We start from the raw sequence: 22,243 nt of genomic DNA on the forward strand, positions 1-22,243 counted from the left end.
ACTTTCCCGCGCGTGCCCGCACTTCCCGGGCTCTGTTCACACAGAACAAACGCCGGTGCGCAAGGACACTTCCAGCGCACAGAAACGTGTGCAGAACTGGGCGGAAGCACCGACTGCTCACATCTGCAGGACACACGTACCCATAGAGAGTTGGTTGAAGCTACTGTGGTGCTGTACACCCCCTCAATACACACATATCCCTAACAGCATTCGTGGAGGCGGTCAGGGGACTCAGGGCACCCCTGTCCGCGGCACACCTAACAGCATATACAGACACGCCCCCAAAGTGATCAGGAGACCCAGGGCGCCTCCCAGCCCCCAGCCTAGCAGGTCACATAGCCTCACTCCTAGGAGTGCCAGACAGGATGCTCTCACATTAGCAAGACATCCACAGCTGTCCAAGGTCACCGATGGCACAGTCTGTTCACCCTTCCTCTCAGGTCACACGCAAGCACCCTCCTTCTAACCAGGAGTCAGCCTCTCACTTGCTCAGTGAGTAGCTTGAAGGACAGGGTGTGTGAGGACCTTGACCACAAGAGGTGATTGGGAGAGGATGAGGGCAGGCAGGGGCCTGGGCATCCCCAGGGCATGATGAAGGATGCAGAGGCGGAGAGGCAGGGCGTGGCTGGCCACCGGGCCTCAGGCTTCCCACATGGTCAGAAAACCAAACAAAGGCCCAGCCCTGGCTCTGTCCTGATTTCCTGAGAATTCGGTTCTGTTGGGAATGGCTGCTGCTTATACAGGTGTGTTCCCAGAAAGCCCTGGCCATAGACAGAATCCTGTTTACTCTCTCTGGTTTCCATTGACATCAGAGATGCTTATCTTCTTGGCTGGGTCCCTTCCAGAAAGACTAAATGAGGGGTCTCAAGCCTGTGCCCCTGCCCCCACCATAACTCCTGTGGCGGTGTGGGGGGAAGAGAGAGGTGGCCTCACCTTCATCACTTCCAGATGCATCATTCTGGCACATCATTAGCTCTCTCTGAACCTCAGTGTTCTCAGCTGTGAAATGGGGCTAATTCCAACCACTTGGCACTCTGAGAAGGCTGCATCTGGCGAGAGCATGGCAGATAAGAGATGCTCACCCGGTGTCAGCTTTCTCTTCACCCTTCCCTTGAGAGAGGAGACTCGCTGCTGACGCACATGATGGAGATCCATGAGTTATTTCGTGACGAGTTCTGAACTGGGTGGGCAAGGTCCCCACCCGCCCTGGAAACCTATGGCATGCTCTGTCAAGAGCCTTCACAGCTGTCACCTCACTGATCCCTTCTGCCACCCACCACGCAGGCAGAGTACAACATTTCCACTTTGCAGGTGAGGAAATTTAAGCTCAGACACCGTGACTTGCTTGGGTGATCTCTGGCTGGTGACAGAGCTGGGCTCAGCACTCAGGTGTCCTGACTTTTTTTGAAACTTTCATGGCCCCCACCCCTGCCTCTCCCTTCTCACCCCTACAGAGACAAGCTGGAAACAGAGGTAAAAACTGGCTCCCCGGGAGCTCTTCCTGTGGCTTCTTGGATGGGGACTGCCCAAATTGAGAAGGAAGGGGAGGGAAAGAGAGAGGTGGCTGAGAATCTTAGGGGTTGCAGTGGGAATGAACCGGCCTGGAGGCTCCCGAAGGACAATCTGGGATCTTGGTGCAAGAGAAATTCAGCCCTCCAAGAATCCAAGGCCAAGGGAAGGACAGGAGAGCCCGGAAGCCTAACACAGAGTGGGTTTCTCATTTCCGGGAATGCTTAAGGGGATTAGTCCTTAAATAGGCACGGAGTGACTTCTGTGCCAGAGGTGGCTGCATCACTAAGTGATTATGTAATGACACCGGGTATTAAAGTACAGACGCGGAACCATCATTCTGTAATTCATTCACTTGAGGGGCACGAGAGTGCAGTCACCGTCTTACAGATGGGGAACCTGAGTCTTCAGGAAGGTGAGTGACTGGGAATAACAGCCTGGATATCCTGACCTCTGACCCTTTTCCCTTTTGATGGCCAGGGTCTACCCATGTGTTCCCTGGGAGAGGGGAGAGAACGGGGCTGACTACTTCTTCCTGGCCTCTTGACTTTCTGTGGGTCTGGCTTTCTTGAAGTTCAGTGCCTGGTTCTTGGCTCTGTGGGTGCTGGCTCTGGGGAGGGTCTGCAAGAAGCCCAGCCTCCAAAGCATCCAGTCAGCGAATGCCAGGATACCCGCAGGAGGAACACTGGCATATTTGGGGCTAACCTCTGGTAGGTGGCAGAGTTGAGCGCCACTCTGAAGTCTGAGTTCACCCAGCTGTGAGCCCAGCTGCCATGGGGTAGGGCCCCCCTGGAGGGAGCAGAATTGGTATTACCAGGCAGGTGTCTAGTTTCTAGAAAGAGTCTGGGCAGGGGAGACAGGCAGATGGATTCAAAACAGTGCCTGAGACTTCCCTGGGGTCCGGGGGTTAAGAATCTGCCTGCCAATGAAGGGGACATGGGTTCCATCCCTTGTCTGGGAAGATTCCACTAAGCCCGTGTGCCACAACCACTGAACCCACATTCCAGAAAGCGAGAAGCCACGGCATGAGGAGACCACGCACCGCAAGGAAGAGGAGTCCCCGCTCGCCGCAACTAGAGAACGCCCACAAAGACCCAGCGCAGCAAAAAATAAACAAAAGCCTCCTCCTAATTGTGTCTAATTTGGGGCAAGTTAGGGGGAACAACCTTGTGAGAAATGAAGGTGGGGCTGCAGAGAAAGCACTTAGCACGAAAGAGGCACTCAGAACATTGTCATTCTCTTGCCCCTGCCTTCCTGGTGCAAACCATAGTCTGACGCCCTGTGCCTGCCTCAGTCTCTCTACCAGTGAAATGCATTTGGCTGCCCTCTTTTCCTGTCTGCTGTCAGGACCAGATGAGGATGTTGGGAAAGTACATTGAAAAGTGCAGGCTCCTGCCAAGTCTGGGGCGCCGGCTAGCATGTGTGGGGATCTTTAAACAGCTGGACATGTCCAGACCCCATCAATCAGGTTGCCTCTTCCACTCCCCACACAGGCAGGCAGCTGGACTTGTCCTTGGCAAAGTGAAGTGGGCAGAGTCACAGCCCTCAGGAATCCTGTACTCTTTTTTTTTTTTTTGCCATACTGTGTGGCATGCAAGATCTTAGTTCCCCAACCAGGGATCAAACCTGGGCCCCCTGCAGTGGAAGCATGGAGCCTTAAACACTGAACCACCAGCGAAGTCCATGGAACCATGTACTCCTGATTCTCCACCACCTGCTTCTCCCAACAGGCTTCTGAGTTGCCCCCTCCCCTCTCTAACAGACTGCAAAGGCCCCAGTCCAACTAGGTAGAAGTGGGTTCCTCAAAGGATGGATGCAGGGTACCTGCATCCCTGGGATGCTTGTTAATAATACACATTCCTGGCCCTTGCCTCACACCCATGGACTCAGACATGTGTGTGAAGACTCAGGGTGTGTTTGAATAAGCACCCCTGGGTTATTTTGATGCACAATTAATTGTATGAGAATCGCTGGGTTAGAAGGTGCAAACGGTTTCGTATTCTCACCTGTTTTGCTATCCCTGCACTGTTCAATGTGCCACTCTTGGCGGGGAGGGTTGGAATTTTTTGAGCACTCTGGCAAAGTCCCAATGTTGTTACTTAGTCATTATGTCGTGTCCGACTCTTCTGCAACTCCATGGACTGTAGCCCGCCAGGCTCCTCTGTCTGTGGGATTTCCCAGGTGAGCATACTGGAGTGGGTTGCCATTTCCTTCTCTAGAAGTCCCAATAGGGAGCCTGAAACATCCTACATCAGGCACTATGACTTCTTTCTTGGCTGAGAATGAACAGTTAAAGCCTTTCCTTCCAGTAGGTGAGAGGCATTTGGAGGCAATGACCTCTACCCTGCACTTGGTGGGACGCCCTGGGTTGGCGTCTCTGCCTGGCGTCACTGTGCTCTGGGAGGAAGGGCCCTTCCCGCCCCTGGCCTCACTGTACCAGTCTCCCCCTTCCCTGATCACTAGAGGAGCTCAGGGCATGCTGTGCTGATAGAAACTTGTCTGAATTGACAGGAAATTTTACACAAAGGAGAAGCTGATGGAGCACTTCCAAGCACTTCCTGTTTGATGGAGAGGGGCCTTCCAGGGGCCCTTGTCCATTCATTTCTTTAGGAATCTGCACTTTAACACGTATTTATTGTACCCCTACCCTGTGACAAACCCCAGGGTGCTTTCTGCAGTGGCCTAGATGGTAAACGAGGCTCCACTTTTCTTTAGATTTCAGAAGACAGAGACTGAATCAGGAAGGGACATGGGAGCTGTCCGCTGTCCCTGGCCTCCTCCGTGGCCCCTGCTGGGGCCCCAGCCCAGGAATCATGTGGAGAGCCAGCACAGTAAGTTAATGGAAACCGCTGCCATATAGCCGGTGGCTGCTGTGAGGCCAACTGGATGTATTAGGCAATATTAAAAATGCAGTTCTTTCTGATAATTTATTATTCACATTTCATAAACACATTATAGTCGTCACAGTACATTTACTAGCCCTGGGCCTGCCAGTGGGAAAAAGTTAACACTTACCTAATGATGTTATTTTGCAGATGTCAAATGCTCTTGGAGCTGTCACGATGGGCTAAATGGCTCAAAGAGATGCTTGTCTCCTCTCCCTCCTGGGACACCTGTTCAGTGGTTTGCAGACCACAGGTCTGTGAGCACCCCCCAACCCCCGACTCCACCTGCTTCCTGAGCCTAGAGATGGAGGACCTGGCTCAAGGTCACCCCAGGCCCACCCAGGACTCAGCCCCAGGGGCTGAGTGGAGGCACTATGGCTCTCTGCTCGGTTCCATGCAGGCTGCGGTCTGGGCTGCTGAACTCAGAAGAGGCCAAGGTGAGAGAGGCTCACTTGGTAGGAGGGGCTTAGCCCAGGATCAGCCTGCCTCTGCCCGGAGATCAGAAGTCAGGGAGGGATAATGCTGAATCCCTAGGGGAAGATCCAGAAATAACCCGCAGGAGGACGGGGGTGGGGTGGAGGGTAACCTGTGACTCAGGTGACAGCAAGGATGAGGCAGTGCCACCGGCCCCCACCCTGTGAGGCCTGGGGACCTCTGGAGCCCAGGGGCTTTGTCGAGTGTCTTCTGGAGTGGGCTGAACATTTCAGTGATATGAATGGGCAGGAGCTGTAATTGACAATTGTGAAACTGAGAGCCAACAGCCGCAAATGTTCCCTCAAATAGCTCTGAATTATGATGCGGTTTTGAAGATACTAACGATGCAAATGGTGGCTTCCAATTTTAACTCATTCTACTTTTTTTAGATTTATAAAATATTTCAGTCATACAGAAAAGGCCTGGAGTATTACATAGAGACCCGCTGGCCTATACACAAAAACCTTGCAGTTTTCTTGAAAAGCTAAACGGAGAATTACCACATGACCTAGCAATTCCACTCCTAGGTATGGGCCCAAAAGGACTGAAAGCAGTCTCCAATAGATACTCGCACACTGATGCTCATTGCAGCATCAGTCACAGCAGCCCATAGGGAAACAACCCCCACGTCCATCCACAGATGAACAGAGATAGATATGTGGCATATCCGTACAATGGGATCTTAGTGAGTAGCTCAGTCATGTCCGACTCTGTGACCCCATCGACTGTCCATGGAATTCTCTAGGCCAGAATACTGGAGTGGGTTGCCATTTCCTTCTCCAGGGGATCTTCCCAACCCAGGGATTGAACCCAGGTCTCCCACATTGCAGGCAGATTCTTTACCAACTGAGCCACCAGGGAAGCCCAAGAACACTGGAGTGGGTAGCCTATCCCTTCTCCAGGAGATCTTCCCAACTCAGGAATCGAACTGGGGTCTCCTGCATTGGAGGTGGACTCTTTACCAACTCAGCTATCAGGGAAGTCCTCAATGGGATCTTATTCAGCCCTAAAAAGGAATGAGTTCTGATCTATGCTACAACCTGAATGAACTTTGAAAACATGTGAAGTGGAATAAGACAGACACAAATATTGTAGGACTTTCCTTATAGGAAATGTGCAGAATAGGCAAATTTATAGAGACAGAAAGTAGGTTAGAGGTCACCAGGGTCTGGGGTGAGGGGAAAAGGAAGCTTAAGGAGCAAGAGTTTCTGCTTTGGGTGATGAAGAAAAAGTTTAAGAAATAGGGACCCGTGATAGTTGCACAATATTGTAATTAATGCACTGAATGGTACAACTAAAAGTGATTAAAACGGCAAATTTTTGTGTTCCGTCTATCTCGCCACCATTTAAAAAATTACAGATGCATCTGAAATCCTATGATATTTCCTCCTTCATCCCATTGCTCTCCCCAGGGGCAATTACTGTCTTGAATTTGATAATTATCAATCTATGCACTTACCTTTATGTTACTATGTATGCATCCATAAATAATATGTGATATTGTCTTATACATCTTAAAGCTTCATATAAAGGGTATCATACTTCCACATCCTCAAACAACTCCTTTTTTTTTTCACTTACCATTGTTCGTGAGATCTAGTCCTGCTGATACATGTAACTAGAGCTTGTTTTCATTGTTGTATAACACTCCGCCACAATTTGTTTCTCCTTTGTCCTACCACTGGACATTTAGGACGATTCCCACACTTTATTATTCTGTACCTGTTGCCATGGATAGTCCTGTCTGCTGGCCCACATGGGAGAGTGTCTTTGCAACCTCCTGGAGACAGAATTGCTGGGCTGAAGGACATATGTATCTTTAGCTTGACCAGGTAATGCCAAACAGCTCTCACAGTGCTATGACCATTTCCATTCCTATTAGCTGTATCTGAGATTCCAGTTCTTCCACATCCAAATCAACACTTGATGTCACCTGACTTGAGTTTTTGCTGCTCTAATTGGTGTGAAGGGGCATTTCATGATGTTTAATTTGTTCTTCCTGCTAGTTAGGTGCTGTGGCATTTTTTTTTCACTAAAAGTGGGCATAAGCTGACAATAGATAAATGTAGCAAATTGAAAATTGAAGCATTTCTATTAAGGGGTAGGTTAAATGCAGTATGATTCACCTTTACAATGGAATATTATTATGTAACCATTAAGGAGAAGGGGGCAACAGAATGAGATGGTTGGATGGCATCACCGACTCGATGCAACATGAGTTTGAGCAAACTCTGGAAGATGGTGAAGGACAGGGAAGCCTGGCATGCTGCAGCCCATGGGGTCGCAAAGGGTGGACATGACTGAACAACTGAACAATAACAGGAATAAAAAAGACAAAGCACTTCCCAGGTGGTGTCGTAGTGAAGAATCTGCCTGCCAGGGCAGGAGACTTGAGGGTTCAATCCCTGGGTTGGAAAGATCCCCTGGAGCAGGAAATGGCAACCCACTCCAGTATTCTTGCCTGGGAAATTCCATGGACAGAGGAGCCTGGAGTGCTTCAGTCCATGGGTTTGCAGAGTCAGACACAACAGAGCACACGCCTGTGCGCACACACACACACAAAGAACAAGGCAGCTCTGTGTGCACTAATATGGAAGATATACTGATGTCCTGATGCACTAAAAATCTTTTCATGGCAGATATATTGTTTAATAAAAAAGAGGCATAAAACAGTATGTTCCCTTCGTATATAAATAAAAAGATATATATACAGGCAAGTATTTATATAAGCATAAGATTCCTCTGAAAGAATAAACAGGAAATAGATAAAAATAATTCATCTGTGAAGGGAACCAGGGGTCAGGGAAATTTTTCTGCTCTATGCATTTATACTGCATACATGAAAAACAGAAATTCATAGAGACAGAAGGTAGACTAGAAGTTACCAGGGGCTTGGGGATGGAGCGTGGGGGTATTATTTAATGAGTATAGTTCCTCTTTTGGGATGATGAGAAAGGTCTGAGAATGCATAGTGGTGATGGTTGTACAACATTGTGAATGCACTTAACTCACTGAAATATATGGTTAATGAGGCAAGTTTTATATTTTACCACTATAAAAGAGTAGGAAAAGAATAAGCCTATGATGAAAACAAATTTAATTTTATCCTTTAAAAATAATAATTATTTAAAACTTTGCTGCTTTCTGAATTTCTGGCCCCTGAAAGATAAATCTTAATTCTGGCTCCACAGTGGGGATGGTAGGAGCTGGGAGCCTGGGTCCAGCGGGCAGGGGTCTCCACCAGAGGGGAACTGTGAGTCCCAGAGACCCCTCAGAGGCAGAGATGCCGGCTCCTGAGGCCTCACCTAATCGAGCACTTCCTTGCTCCCCACCAAGACTCAGGTCCCGTTGACCTGGTCACCTGGGTGTCCCCTGAAGCTCTGAGGTTCCCCAGTCCCACGCATCCTTCTACTGCTTCTCTCTCAGCCCTCTCCCTGGGGCTCACAGATCTTGCCTGTCTGTAAACATGACCTCTGGTGACCTCTCACACCATGTTGCCCAGCTTGGTACTCCTCCATCCCTTGCTGGTGGAGTCCCCCCAAATCCCTCTGATGCTCTACCAACAGGCTGTGCTCCAGCCCTCACCAACACACCCACCATCGCTCCGTGTCATTCTTACGGTTTCTGATGCCTTTGCCCACCAACACGACAGCTCTGGCCCATACCCCTTCCCCAGCAACCACCTTCCCAAAGGCTTCACGTCAGCCACCACTGCCCAAGGCCACACTCTGGGCCCCGCTGTGCCCTGTGGCTGTGCTACATCCGAGATCACACTGCAGCCCAGGCTGGGTGGGGGGATCAGACACCAGAGAAGGAAGACTTCCGGCAGCACCCTTCAGGCTCCCCTACTGCTGATACTCTCATCTGCTAGTCCCTGCATCTCCACCTGCTCCGGACCCTCTGAAGTTCCCAAGCCCCCAGCAAAACACAGCCAGGCAGGTGACACCCCCTTACCTGGCATTCTCCAACCTCCATCACTTATGAACCAGCTTCTCAACCGGGACCTGTGTTATTATTTACTTTAAATCAACTTGCAGGGACTTCTCTGGTAGTCCAGTGACTGAGAATCTGCCTGCTAAAGCAAGGGACACAGGGTTGATCCCTATTCCTGGTCAGGGAAGACTCCACATGCCGAGGGCCACGGAGCCCGTTTCCCACAATTACCGAGAAACCCGCGCTGTAGAGCCGGCGCTTCACAACAAGACAAGCCACCACAATGAGAAGCCCGTGTATCCTAACAGAGTAGCCCCCTCTCGCTCCAACTAGAGAAAGCCCTTGTGCCCCAATGAAGATCCAGTGCAACCAAAAATAAATTACATAAATAAATCAACTTGCATTAAAAATGCTTTAAAGACTCAGATTAGCTTTGTCCTAACCATAATCGCTGTGATGGGAACTGATGTGCTGGTTATATTTCTCTGTTGCATATTGAAATAAACATAATTATTACAATAAAATCGTTTTCATTAGTAAATGAGGTTAAGTTAATTGCTCAGGGTCTCATAACCAGAAAGAGGCTCACTAACACTTGAGCCTAGGCCATTAGGCTCCATGTGTTCAGCCCTGTCACCCCTCAGGCTGTCACCCCTCAGGCTGTTCCCCCCAACCCCCACAAAGAGGCCGAGTTTGCTGCACACGTTGACGCTGAAGATGGAAGAACTCGGCTCTGTGCAGGTGTGTCGGGGCTGGAGCCTGGCTGAGGTTTGCCCGGCATCCGCCAGCTCTGGGTTAGTTCATACCTCACAAGGCACCGACGGGCCCAGGTGGCCACACTCCCCCAGACACATCTCCCAGCTCCTCGGAGAGCCCAGCATCTGAGTCAGGTTAGCAGCGAGGCAGACCCATCTCCCCTGCTCCACGGCTGGGTCATGAGCCCCCAGCTGCGGGTCCTTAGTGACCAACCAGCACGGGACACAAGGCCTGGACCTCAGTCCTGAAATGGGAAGAAGGCTGAGAGTTAGGTCAGCAGAGCGCTGGAGGAAGGGGTCCAGGCAGAATGGCTGGTGGCTGAGCCGGCTGGAACTCGGGTGCGAAGCCCCCTCCAGGGGCCAGGGATGGAGGCCCCCACACCCTGGGGGCTCCTTACCTGCAGACGCCCCTGCCTCCTGGGTGAGTATGTGAGTGCCTGTGTTTAGAGTCAGACTCCCAGGCAGCGAAGGGTGCTCTCAGCTCATCCACTCTCCCGTCCCGCTGCCAGCCTGGTGCCCAAACACACCATCTGCCCCGCTGGGCAGCTCTCTCTCCGCCTGTCGCCCTCACCTCCCCGCCTCCAGGCACGGCACACACCTGTGCTGCCCACACGCTCAGGGCTCAGGCGTGGTTCCCAGAGGCCAGGTGTTCTTTCCGCGATGCCCCCTCGTGGCCGTGACTGTGCCCATTCGAGCGCTCAGCTCGCTCCTGTGTCTTTTGTTCCAGTTTCTTGCGGACCCAGAGGGATCGCGCTGTCTTTGTGGGCCTCAGCTGTGGGGTCACAGATGGCGAGCCCCCAGAGTCCCGCGGAGTTTCCTAGGACTCACCCCTCTGGGAGCCCAGGCTGCAGGCCCAGGGTGGGGCCTGGAATCACCTGTGGACCTGGAGTTCTGAAGCTGGGGTAGGTGGCCTTCCACAACACAGCCAATCTTTGTTAACATGGAAACCAGGGCCCAGAGAGGTGACCCCACTTGTCCAAGGTCACTCAGTAATGCTGAGGCAGGGCCTGTGGCTCTGTGCCTGCCTCTGTCTGGGGGACAAGGAGGGTGGTTCTACCCTCTCCTGCTGTCTGGGGTCCTCTGGGTGCAACCTCTAGGTCAGGGCTTAAAGCACATCCCAAATATGCCAGTGGGGCTTTCCTGGGGCTGCTCCCCGGGTGGGTTCTGGTGGCCCTGATGACTGTACCATGCCCCCTTTCCAGGCTTTGGCAGAGGGTACTTAGTCCTGAAGAGGAATCCATTTCCTTTCCTTCATCCTGCCCTCCCCTGCCCAGGCCCACTGATGCAAGCCTGGGTCTGCCTCAGGGCCTTTGCACTAGCCAGCAATGTCTCCAAAATATGCTTGTACCACATCATCTCATGGTGGGGGCAGATGCTCACCTTTTAGATCTCAGCTCCAGGCCATCTCCTCGAGGGGACTGACAATCCAAACAAGATAGTTAGTTCAGGTCCTGCTTATTGTTCATGGTCTGTGAGCTCCCTGGAGGCAAGGACCCAGCACAGTGCGTGGCCCATGGCGGGTGGGCACTCAGTTCTCAGTGACTGAAGGGGAAAATGAAGCGCACTGGCAGCCAGGCCAACCAGAAGCCCCCCGAGGCTGGGCTGCTGGGGAGAACCTTGGGGTTACAGGTGGAGCAGCGGTGGTAGGAGGGAGCTGAGGCCTTGCCAGCCGGCGGCTCCTCCCTGCCCCCCCCCGCCACCCGGGCCCCCCGCACAAGCTCCCACCCTGGGCGGGCTGTGGCCTTGGAGACAGCCATGTCCAGAGGGAGGCGGGAGGGAGCCTGGAGGGTCATCCATCAGCCAGAGACGTGGAGAGCCTGGTAAATGAGGGACACTGTCTGAGGCTCCTCTACCGTCTGCCTGTGCTCTGGCCATCTGGGAGCCCAGGGAGCAGGTGAAGGGGGCTGCTTCAAGCCCAGTTGCTCCTATGGGGACAGGGGACTGGAGACCACCAAGGCAGTGCCAGGGCCACCCTGATTGAGGAGGAAGGACAATGCCCCTCCACTCCCTGTCCCCCAGGCACTTCAGTGTATGATCAAAATTACCTTATACAGCTTTCACCCTATGCTGCAAGGCAGGTCATTATTTCTTCTGACTTATTTTGAATTTCAGTACACAAGGGTGTAGAGGTTGACACAGCCAACCCCCAAACGCACCCATCAAAGTGAACATTTTCATCCTTTTTCTAGAGAGGTTTTTTTTAGCTTTAAAAATCTGAACTGCAACATAGAAAACTGCACAAAATATAGATGCACCGCGTAATGAATAGCCATAAAGCAAACACCAGCATAATCGCCACCATTTCATCACAGAAATCATGAGGCAGGAAGTTATGACCCCCCCCGCCCCCCGCCCACCCCTGATGGTGTCTCTCATTCCCGGCTTCCCGGCCCCCTACATACTCTGAGTTTTATGACACCAGTGCCTAGGTTTCCCGGTCATTTAAATATATAAATACAATAAAACATTACAGATAAAAATTTCCCTTCCTGATTTGCATCCACCCAGCGAGCAAACATAGTTATGATACATCATTCCAGGCTCTGTTTGATGTTTTTACTATGCATACTTATATTAGAAAAATACTGTTTTATATAGCTTAGAACTTTTCACAAGTGGTATCAATACTGCCTGTATTATTCTGCAACTTGCTTTTCCACTCAACTCTAAATACTTTACCCCAAAATAGCTTTATTGAGGTATAATTTATATGCTATAAAATTCCACTGTTTCTAGCATACGATTTAATGGTTTTGAGTAAATTTACAGTTGTGCAACCAGCCACACAGTCCAATTGTGGAACATATTTCCATTCCTCCAAAAAAGTCTGAGATGCTTTCTTGTTTTCTCTCTTTTTCTCTAAATGTTTTTTGATGCACATTTTAATAACTGCCCTCTATAAAGCTCCTACTATGTGCCACGCCACACTCTGTTACCTATGTTACTCTTTCAACCCTTGCAGAACCTCTGTAGGGCGAGTTCAGAGAGGGTGAGAAGCTGCCCAAGGTCCCTCTGCTAGAAACTGATGGAAGAGGCTGGGGTTCTAGCCGCCTGACCCAAGAGCCTGCAAACAGTCCTGCTCCCCAGGTGCCCTGAATCCCACTGGGATGCCCTGAATCTTTCCTGCTATCAGCTCTGTCTGGCGAACACTTCCCTCTCACAGATGAGACGCTGCAGCTCAGAGGCCCTGAGTGACTCGCTCCGCATCCTTGGCGTGGGGACCTGCACAGCTTGGGGTGCAGATCCAGGTCTCTGTGACTCCCACGTCTCTCCCCTTTTCTGTTCCCCTTTGCTGTTTTCTCTTTTCATTACAGAAAAGGGCAAAGGGGAGGAAAGGGAGGGGGAGGCTGGGTAGAGATGTCAGAACCATCTCCTAAATTCTTCTAGGCTCATGCATAACCTACAAACACACTGACACAGCCGCACGTGCGCAGAGTGGTACACACAGCAGCACACACCCATGGGTGCACATCTAGCTGGGTGTACATCCACCCAGGTGCACACCAGGGTCAGTGTTCAAAAGTTCCCTGTGCTCACTGTGCTAAGAATGAAGAGAATTTCAGTGTGTGTGTGTTGGGAGTTGGGGGATTCGGCCTTGCTGGGTCCCTCAGTGGCCCTTCTGCCAGGGTCAGGACCCAGGAAATGCTCCACTGGGGCAGGGCCCCTCCCTGCTGGGGGCGGGGCCTCCATCCTGCTGAGGGCCTTTGCTAAATAAAGTCTCAGCTCCAGGGAAACCGAGCTGTGCGTGATCTCTGGGGACTTCATGGGGCTGTTGGAGCCACAGGGCCAGCCTGACTCCTGTGTTGCCAGGAGCCCAATGTATCATGACTCTGCTCACTGGCCTGGATGCTTCCTGTCCCCAAGGATCATTCCCGTCCCTGGACTCACGTGAACCTACACAGACCCGCGAGGGGTGTGGACGTCCCATTCAAAACACAAGAGCAAACACTGAATGAGTGTGTGCTGTGTGCCAGGCCCAAGGTCTCCATGCTCCACCAGGTGTGCACGGCGACCACTACCATTTCACAGATGGGGAAGCTGAGGCACCGGGGCCTTCTGCAGGATCCGGTAGCTAACAAATCCGGGCTGTGAGTCTGCTCCCCTTGGCACAGGGAAATACCCAGCCCCTGCCCCGTGCTCTAGCATCCAGCCCCTGAGCCTTGGGCCTGCCTGGTGATTTGCAAAAGCTGGTAAGTGATGGGGATTTTTACCCAGATGCAGCCAAATGGGAAAAACAGAGGACAATCTAGCTACTTTTTCACAAAGTTAAATTCCCTTAATTCAAAAAAGATGGGTTTTTTCTTGATCCTTTTTCCTTTCTTTTCTGAAGTGAGAATGCTCTCACAGGATAGCTATGATTTTATATTATTTGGCAAGACATAGATGTGAGCAGTTTAATGCCACTCCCCACATCTGGGGGAGGTTTGGTTTCTGGACCCCCTAAAATTTGGGCCACTTAGGGGTACCCACCACTTGGCTCACCTCAGCCCAGAGCTGGGACTTTTCCTCCTGTATTGGTGTCCTCCAGTTTCATACTTGTATTTACCAAAACAATCCTGTTAAGGAAGTCCTATCCAGGATGTTTGAAATCTTTATGATCCCAGCTCAAACTCTGGATTGCGTTAACAAAATAGAGGAAAACCTTTTTTCTTCTTTAGTAGTCAAACTTCAAGGCAACTTCAACCTGGGACCTCAGCCAGTTTCTGGGAAGTAAAGGAATCAAAAGCCTCTGAACAGTAAAAAAAAATAGTCTTTAGAACAGAGCTTGGTTCAGAGTCCAAGCTTTGGCCTTAATGGAAATGAAGAACAACAGTTTGATAAAGTGTGTTTATCTACCTTCCACCAGCAAACACAGTGCCCCCAGGGGCAGCGGGAAGGAAGTTGGACCGGAGGCCAGGAGGGCTTCTGGGGTCAGGTCTGTTGACAATAACATTTAGGGCTGCTGCTGCTGCTGCATCATTTCAGTCGTGTCCGACTCTGTGCGACCCCATAGACGACAGCCCACCAGGCTCCCGTCCCTGGGACTCTCCAGGCAAGAACACTGGAGTGGGTTGCCATTTCCTTCTCCAATGCATGAAAGTGAAAAGTGAAAGTGAAGTCGCTCAGTCGTGTCCGACCCTCAGCGACCTCATGGACTGCAGCCCACCAGCCTCCTCCATCCATGGGATTCTCCAGGCAAGAGTACTGGAGTGGGGTGCCATTGCCTTCTCTGAACATTTAGGGCAGGGTATGCCAAAGCCTTTGTGTGGATCATAAGAAACTGTGGAAAATTCTGAAAGAGATGGGAATACCTGACCACCTGACCTGCCTCTTGAGAAACCTGTATGTAGATCAGGAAGCAACAGTTAGAACTGGACATGGAACAACAGACTGGTTCCAAATAGGAAAAGGAGTACGTCAAGGCTGTATATTATCACCCTGCTTGTTTAACTTATATGCAGAGTACATCATGAGAAATGCTGGGCTGGAAGAAGCACAAGCTGGAATCAAGATTGCCAGGAGAAATATCAATAACCTCAGATATGCAGATGACACCACCCTTATGGCAGAAAGTGAAGAAGAACTAAAGAGCCTCTTGATGAAACTGAAAGAGGAGAGTGAAAAATTTGACTTAAAGCTCAACATTCAGAAAACTAAGATCATGGCATCCGGTCCCATCACTTCATGGCAAATAGATGGGTAAACAGTGGCTGATTTTATTTTTTCAGGCTCTAGAATCACTGTAGATGGTGACTGTAGCCGTGAAATTAAAAGGTGCTTCCTCCTTGGAAGGAAAGTTATGACCAACCTAGACAGCATATTAAGAAGCAGAGACATTACTTTGTCAACAAAGGTCTGTCTAGTCAAGGCTATGGTTTTTCCAGTAGTCATGTATGAATGTGAAAGTTGGACTATAAAGAAAGCTGAGCACTGAAGAACTGATGCTTTGAACTGTGGTGTTGGAGAAGACCCTTGAGAGTCCCTTGGACTGCAAGGAGATCCAACCAGTCCATCCTAAAGGAGATCAGTCCTGGGTGTTCATTGCAAACACTGATGTTGAAGCTGAAACTCCAATACTTTGACCACTTGATGCGAAGAGTTGACTCATTTGAAAAGACCCTGACACTAGGAAAGATTGAGGGCAGGAAGAGAAGGGGACGACAGAGGATGAGATGGTTGGATGGCATCGCTGACTCAATGGACATGAGTTTGGGTGGACTCTGGGAGTTGGTGATGGACAAGGAGGCCTAGCGTGCTGCGGTTCATGGGGTCGCAAAGAGTTGGACACGACTGAGCGACTGAACTGAACTGAACTGAACTGAACTCAGCTCAATATACATGGGAGCCATTTAGTGCTGGGGGCCCAGGGATCGCTTCATGTCCACAGCACCCGGAGTAATCAAGCGAAGTTTACAAGATGCTTGCTGACATGTTGATCTGGAAAAAAAAGGGATGCTCCTAAATACACCTCAGAAAGATTTCTAGAAAACTGGCTAAAAGGTGAGGCATACAACCAAAACAAAAAACAGACAAGGAAGAGGATGAACGTCAGTTGTCTGGAAGCTCTGGGGAGAGTGGAGGACACTATAAGGTGAGTGCCTGGGTCAGCTGGGAGGTAAGGGTCAGACGGCATCCCCAACCCCCAGTCCCGGAATTAGCAGTGCTGGGCAGGGGCTGGGGCTTACCTTGGGGAGCTGCCTCCTGGAGGCATGGGCTTGGTACCCCAGATGGTCCCAGGGTGGTGTGTTCAACGGCAGTTCCTGGCCTCCCCTGCCGGAGCTTACATCTGAAGCCTGGAAGCTATTCTGTTTACCCACTGATCACATGGAGTGGGCATATCCAGAGAGAGGAGGGCAAGTCAGGGCATTTACCATCATTATCACGAACAAAGCATCAGTGAAGAGCAAGTGCCAGGTCATAATTGTAATTGTAATTGTAATCCTCATTCTTGTTATCACCGGGACTGAGTCTCAGAGAGTTACTTGTTAAGTTACTTGTCTAAGGTCACACAGCAGATGCCAGAGCTGGAAAGAGAACCCAGCTCTGTCTGACTCCAGGGCCTGGGCTTCGTGCCTTTGACTCTTCAGCCAGCTTGTGGCAAGTCCTGGAGCTTCCAGGGAGGACATGCCTGCTCTGGGCCAGCTGTGCTCCTGGCCTGGGATTAACCTCATACTCTTTCTCACCCCCGGGGGGCTGCGTGGATAGCAGCAAGCAGAATGCTTTCATTTCTCTTTCCCCAGACACCAGCTCTGACACCTCCAATTTCTACTGCGATCACACTGTTTTCTGAGTCAAGCAGGGTATAAGGAAAAATCGCTCTGTCCGTGGAATAATTTATCATCTTGTTATTTCCATTAGCTGACTCTGTTTGAGCCTATTCCACGCTGCGCTGTTTGAATTCCCAGTGTGGAAATCCCTGGGCTGGGTGGAAAATACCGCTTTCAGTCCTAGGAGCGGATGAGGGAGGTTCAGGGCACGGAACACAGTGGGGGAGGGGAACTGATAAAATCCAGGGCAGGAAGGAGAGGACATTTTTGTTTCCTCTGATTTCAGAGGAGGCTGTGCAGTACAGTCCCACAGGGCTCTGCTGGGCTGGTGGGGAGTGTGGCAAAGGCCTGCTGGACCCACAGCCAGGGGGCCCACGGAAGGCAAAGCCATTGGCAGGAAGCGGGCCGAGAGGGAGAGAGGGAGTGGTTCCAGAAACCAAGGGGACTTGACACCAGGGCACAGTGTAAGGCTACTTGAGGATGCTGATTGCAGTTTTCAACAAGCTTAGCATCCTCAGGGGACCAGGTAGATGAGCACAGGCTTAAGAACGGGGATTGGGCTTCAAATCCTCATTCTGCCCCTTGCTAGCTGTGTTATCTCATGTAAGTGGCTTAACCTCTCCCAGCCTCAGTTTCCTCATCTTCAAAGAGGGAGGAATGTGTCTGCTTCCCAGTGCTGTGAGAACTAACCGGTGGGGCAGGGTTGAGGGGTGGAAATTATGTGAGGGGCTGAGTCTAGAACCCAGCATGGCCCAAGGGACCCAGATGTTTAAGGGGAAGCAATCCTTCCCACGGAGAAGGCAATGGCACCCCACTCCAGTACTCTTGCCTGGAAAATCCCATGGATGGAGGAGCCTGGTAGGCTACAGTCCATGGGGTCTCGAAGAGTTGGACACGACTGAGCGACTTCACTTTCACTTTGCACTTTCATGCACTGGAGAAGGAAATGGCAACCCACTCCAGTATTCTTGCCTGAAGAATCCCAGGGACAGGAGCCTGGTGGGCTGCCGTCTATGGGGTCGCACAGAGTCGGACACGACTGACGTGACTTAGCAGCAGCAGCAGCAACTCTTCCCAGTGTGGCCAGCACCTTTCCCAGCTTTAGCACTGCAAGTCCTACATCCTGGACTCCCCTGGTGGTTTAGTGAATAAGAATCTGCCTGCCAATGAAGGGGGCACGGGTTCAATCCCTGGTCCGAGAAGATTCCACACGCTGCAGAGCAACTAAGCCTGTGAGTCACAACTACTGGTGAGCCTGCGCGCTAGAGCCTAAGAGCTGCAACCACGAAGCCTGTGTGCCAGACTACTGAGGTCCACACGGCCCAGGGCCTGTGCTCTGCAACAGGAGAAGCTCGTGAACCACAATGAAGAGTAGCCCTCGCTCACCACAACCCGGCAAAGCCTGTGGGCAACAGTGAAGATCCAGCACAACCAAATCCAAATAAGTCATTTTTTAAGTCCTGCACCCTGGGAAACCCCATAGTTGTGGAGACATTGGGATGGGTGGCCACCCTGGTTGTAGTCTCCATGCTCCGCAGATCCAGAAGGGGAGACACCAAAGTCCACTTAGGTGCCCTGGGAAAGGCTGAGGCCTTTGCTCAGGTTTCTGCAAGCCTGGAGTGTTTGCCTCACCTCTGGCTTGGGGATCTTGCTTTGGCCGAGTAGAATCCACGCTGTGGGGTAGTTATCATGTCCATACTAAGATTCTGAACCACAGAGATTCAGATGTGAAATTCAACCCTTTCTTCCTGCAAATCCGTCTCCACAAGGTCTGTGGGTGTGCTGGGTGAGGTGGGAGTGGCTTCTATCACCCCAGAGCAAACAGCACTGCAGGGAACAAGACAGGCCAGTCCTTCTGCTCCCATGGTGGGGCATGTGGCCATGGAGAGGGGCAGTGGTAGCCTCACTCAGAGATCCTCAACCTCACCCCATCTCTCTGGCGTCACTCTCTGACCTCTCTCCCTTCTTCTAAATTCCTGTTCATTCCTATCTTTTTTGTGGCTGTGGGTCCTGGTTAGACTATGTTCTCAGGAACGGCCACTATCAGCCTTAAAAAGTATTTTCCTAAGCAAAGACAGTTCCTTCCCCTAAGAGGAATGTAGGGCCAACCATTCAGATCACAGAAGGAGGTTGCACATGGAACTGGGCTGGACGATCAGTGTGGACTGGGAAGGGCTTCAGAGCAGGGAAAGGCTACAGTGGGGATCTCTTCTTGGCTGTGCAGGGTGCCCACCGGGGATCTGTTCATGGTTCCACAGGGCGTCCCTCCCTGGTTCTTCCAGAGATGGTGCTCCCACCTGTGCTCCAGCCCCTGCAGCAGAGCTGCTCCTGTTGAGGGCGGCCTCCCTCCCAGGTGACACCATTGAGAGGCTAGCTGGTTCACCCTTCAATAGGGAAACAGGCTCCCGTGGACAAGGCGACCCCGTCTGTACCCACACGCTCTGGAGGGAGCAGGGTCAGGACAGTGAGGACTTGCTACTCCTACCCGCCCTCCCGACCCCCTAGACAGCAGCTGCACTGGGACCTGGAGGCTGGGTGCCCAGGCAGGGTACTCATGGAGACCTCAAAGACTGGGTCCTTAGCAGCCTGGGTTTGTCTCAACATCAGCTCTTCTCCTGGAGCCTAACAGCTGCTTTGAATTGGGTGAGCCCCTAGCAGGGACCCCACAGCTTGTGGAAAGTGTAGTTTCCTGATTTGCTGGCCTTTCCCTAAGGATGGGGAACAGATGGACCCTGGACTTGGGAGCGTTTCTATCCAGCCACCCATCCACCCATCCGTCCACCCATCTACCCATTCATCCATCCATTCATCCATCCATCCACCCATCCATCCATCTATCCATCCATTTATGCATCCATCCATTTATCCATCCATCCATCCATCCATCCATCCACCCACCCATCTATTCATCCATCCATTTATCCATCCATCCATCCATCCATTCATCCATCCATCCATCCATTCACCCATCCATCCACCCATTCACCCATCCATCTATCCATGCACTCATCCATCCACCCATTCACCCATCTATCTATCCATGCACCCATCCATCCATCCATCCACCCACCCACCCATCCATCCATCCATCCACCCATCCGTCCATCCACCCACCGACCCACCTACCCACCCACCCATCCACCCACCCACCCATCCATCCATCCACCCACCCATCCATCCATCCATTTATCCATCCACCCATCCACCCACCGACCCACCTACCCACCCATCCAACCACCCATCCACCCATCCACCCATCCACCCACCCATCCATCCATCCGTCCATCCATCCATCCATCCATCCATCCATCCATCCATCCATCCATTTATCCACCCACCCACCCACCCATCCAGCCATCCAGCCATCCATCCATTCATCCACCCACCCATCCATCCATCCATTTATCCATCCATTCATCCACCCATCCACCCATCCATCCATCCATCCACCCATCCATTTATCCACCCATCCCATCCCCCCATCCATCCATCCCCCCATCCATCCAGCCATCCAGCCATCCACCCATCCTCCCTCAGTGGACAGCAGTCCATCCTTCTATCCTCAGTGTCTTTCAATACCCTGGTCCACACATAATAACCATTCAGTTATGTTTCCATCCATCTGCCCAGCACTCCTCCGGTCCACACCCCATCCCTCCAGCCCTCCCTTCCTCTCTCCCTTCCTCCATCCATCCTTCCCTTTGTCCCTCCGCCCCTCCACCCTGTCCACCCACTTATCCACCTCCCCGTTTACCCATCTCTCCACCCCGCAATATTTCTTGACAGCTCACCAGGGACTCAAAGATGAATAAGACATGACCCTGCCTTTAAGGAGCCGGGGGGTGGGGGAGAGGGGAATGGACTCTAGGGAGCCCAGCTCAGCTGGGTTCTGATCAGAGCAGGCCCTGCCTAGGGCGGTGTGGGGGTGGGGTGGTGGCGGGGAGGGATAACAAGCCCCAGCTTCTGTTCCCCATTTTCCCCATTAAAGAGCTTGGGCAGAGAGGTGGAGGAGCCGGCAGTGGGAAGGGAGAGGCTTCACTTGTCAGCTGCTCAGCAGGTACAGTCAGATTTAAAATGTCCCCAAAGAGTGTCTGCTGAGAGGTAGGGGGTGAGCACGCTGAATTATTTCCCTGGTAATTGGCACTGAAGCGGCTGCAGACATCCTGCGGTCTGCATCAAAGAGCTCAGAGCCCTGCCTGTCTTTGTGAGGCTGAGGGGGCAGCTTGTCTGGGTCTCCCAGGATCTCTTCCAGCCCCTACCCGCCTCTCCCCTCCCTCTGTCCGATCCCCCTCCCCCACCCTGTCCCTGGGTTTCAGCATAAGGCAGCCTGGGGGGTGGGGCTGGGCACTTGCAAGTCAGAGTCCTGGCCGGCTGCTGGGGAAGGGACAGACGAGGACACTAGAGCCTCGAGGCCCTTCTCTGCAGGCGACAGTCTTGCCGGGGGCCCTGCCAATGATGCCTGGCAGGGCCTTTCTCCCCAAATGGCCTGGGCAAGGCCAGTGTCAGGTTTTCCTTTAATCTCGTCCCTCCCATGTGCAGAAGAGCCTCGGCTGGCCCTTGAGACGAACAATTGAACCGACTGGTCACATGTGTTTTGTAAACAGTTGGATCTTTCTGTGTCTGCATGGGGTTGTGTGTGTGTGTGTATGTGTGTGGTGTCTATCTCCCTGGCAAGGGCCGCTCCCAGGGCTTTTCGGGCTTGTGCCCGGGATACCTTTCCCACCACGGGGCCCTCTACCTGGTCTCCTTATGCCGGAGGCTTCTTCTCCCTCCCTGGGGGCAGAGTGCAGGGCCAGGGTGGCCTGGGGTGGAGGGTCCAGACAGGTCGGTTGGTTTCCAATGGCTTCCTTCGTGCTACAGAACCAAATAGAGAGAACAGGTCCGAGGGAGCCCCTAGGTTGGCAGTAGGGGTGGGGATGGTATGGGCCCCACTCCTGTCCCCTGGGACTTCCCATCTCTGTACCCCCGGGACCTCTGGGGAACACAATTAGAAGACTTGTTGAGTCCAGTTCTCCCGTCTCATACGTGGGCCGGCAGCAAGGCCAGGAGGGTTGGTGTTCGCAGGTCGCCCCTCAGCAGAATGTGAGGATCCTACCTGTCAGGCCTTGACTGTGGATCTGGCCATACTATAGGGTCTGCACCTAGAAACAGCAGCCAGGCCAGCCAGGACCTGCTATAGAATTCGCAGGGCCCAGTGCAAAATGAAAATGCAGGGCTCCCTGTTCAACATTATCGAGAATTTTGAGACAGGGACAGCAGACCGTGAAACTGAACCTGGGGCCCTGGGTGACTGCACAGGTTTTGCATGTGCCCCCGAGACCAGGACTGAGGCCAGTGCGGTTCCAACCATTGAGGAAGCAGCTGAGGCCTTGGGGTGACTGCCGCTCCCCGTGCCATGAGCCGCAGGGGACGGAGAGGCGAGGAGGACAGCAGAGCCTCA

General features: G+C 52.1%; 1 protein-coding gene and 1 pseudogene across 5 annotated transcripts; both read left to right on the forward strand.

The window, feature by feature from the left end:
- Positions 1-1,024: 1,024 nt before the first annotated feature.
- Positions 1,025-6,418, forward strand: LOC147352370 (uncharacterized). 5 transcript variants are annotated; one of them, XM_086359825.1, is made up of 5 exons: positions 1,035-1,311; positions 1,455-1,473; positions 1,870-1,924; positions 4,225-4,340; positions 4,545-6,418. In XM_086359825.1, exons 1-5 carry the CDS (start codon positions 1,154-1,156, stop codon positions 4,578-4,580), a joined length of 384 nt encoding a protein of 127 aa, XP_086215951.1. In that variant the 5' UTR covers positions 1,035-1,153; the 3' UTR covers positions 4,581-6,418. The 5 variants fall into 5 exon arrangements, 1 of the variants encoding a protein (XP_086215951.1); XR_015148111.1 differs by lacking the exon at positions 1,455-1,473 and having other exon boundaries at positions 1,173-1,311; XR_015148112.1 differs by lacking the exons at positions 4,225-4,340; positions 4,545-6,418 and adding an exon at positions 2,517-2,640 and having other exon boundaries at positions 1,173-1,311.
- A 12,998-nt stretch (positions 6,419-19,416) lies between these two features.
- On the forward strand, positions 19,417-20,537 carry LOC147352371 (uncharacterized; annotated as a pseudogene).
- The last annotated feature ends 1,706 nt before the right edge of the window (positions 20,538-22,243 follow it).

This window comes from Bos grunniens, chromosome 19 (genome assembly GCF_055505025.1).
Source record: "Bos grunniens cultivar Pamir isolate PY7600 chromosome 19, Bosgru_T2T1.0, whole genome shotgun sequence".
NCBI classification, from domain to species: domain Eukaryota; kingdom Metazoa; phylum Chordata; class Mammalia; order Artiodactyla; family Bovidae; genus Bos; species Bos grunniens.

Bases quoted from the DNA above. Each gene is read 5' to 3' on its own strand.
- LOC147352370 (XM_086359825.1), top strand. From the start codon at position 1,154: ATGAGTTATTTCGTGACGAGTTCTGAACTGGGTGGGCAAGGTCCCCAC. The intron at 1,925-4,224 runs GTGAGTGACTGG...ACTTTTCTTTAG, and splicing joins GAACCTGAGTCTTCAGGAAG to ATTTCAGAAGACAGAGACTG. The intron at 4,341-4,544 runs GTAAGTTAATGG...GTTATTTTGCAG, and splicing joins TCATGTGGAGAGCCAGCACA to ATGTCAAATGCTCTTGGAGC.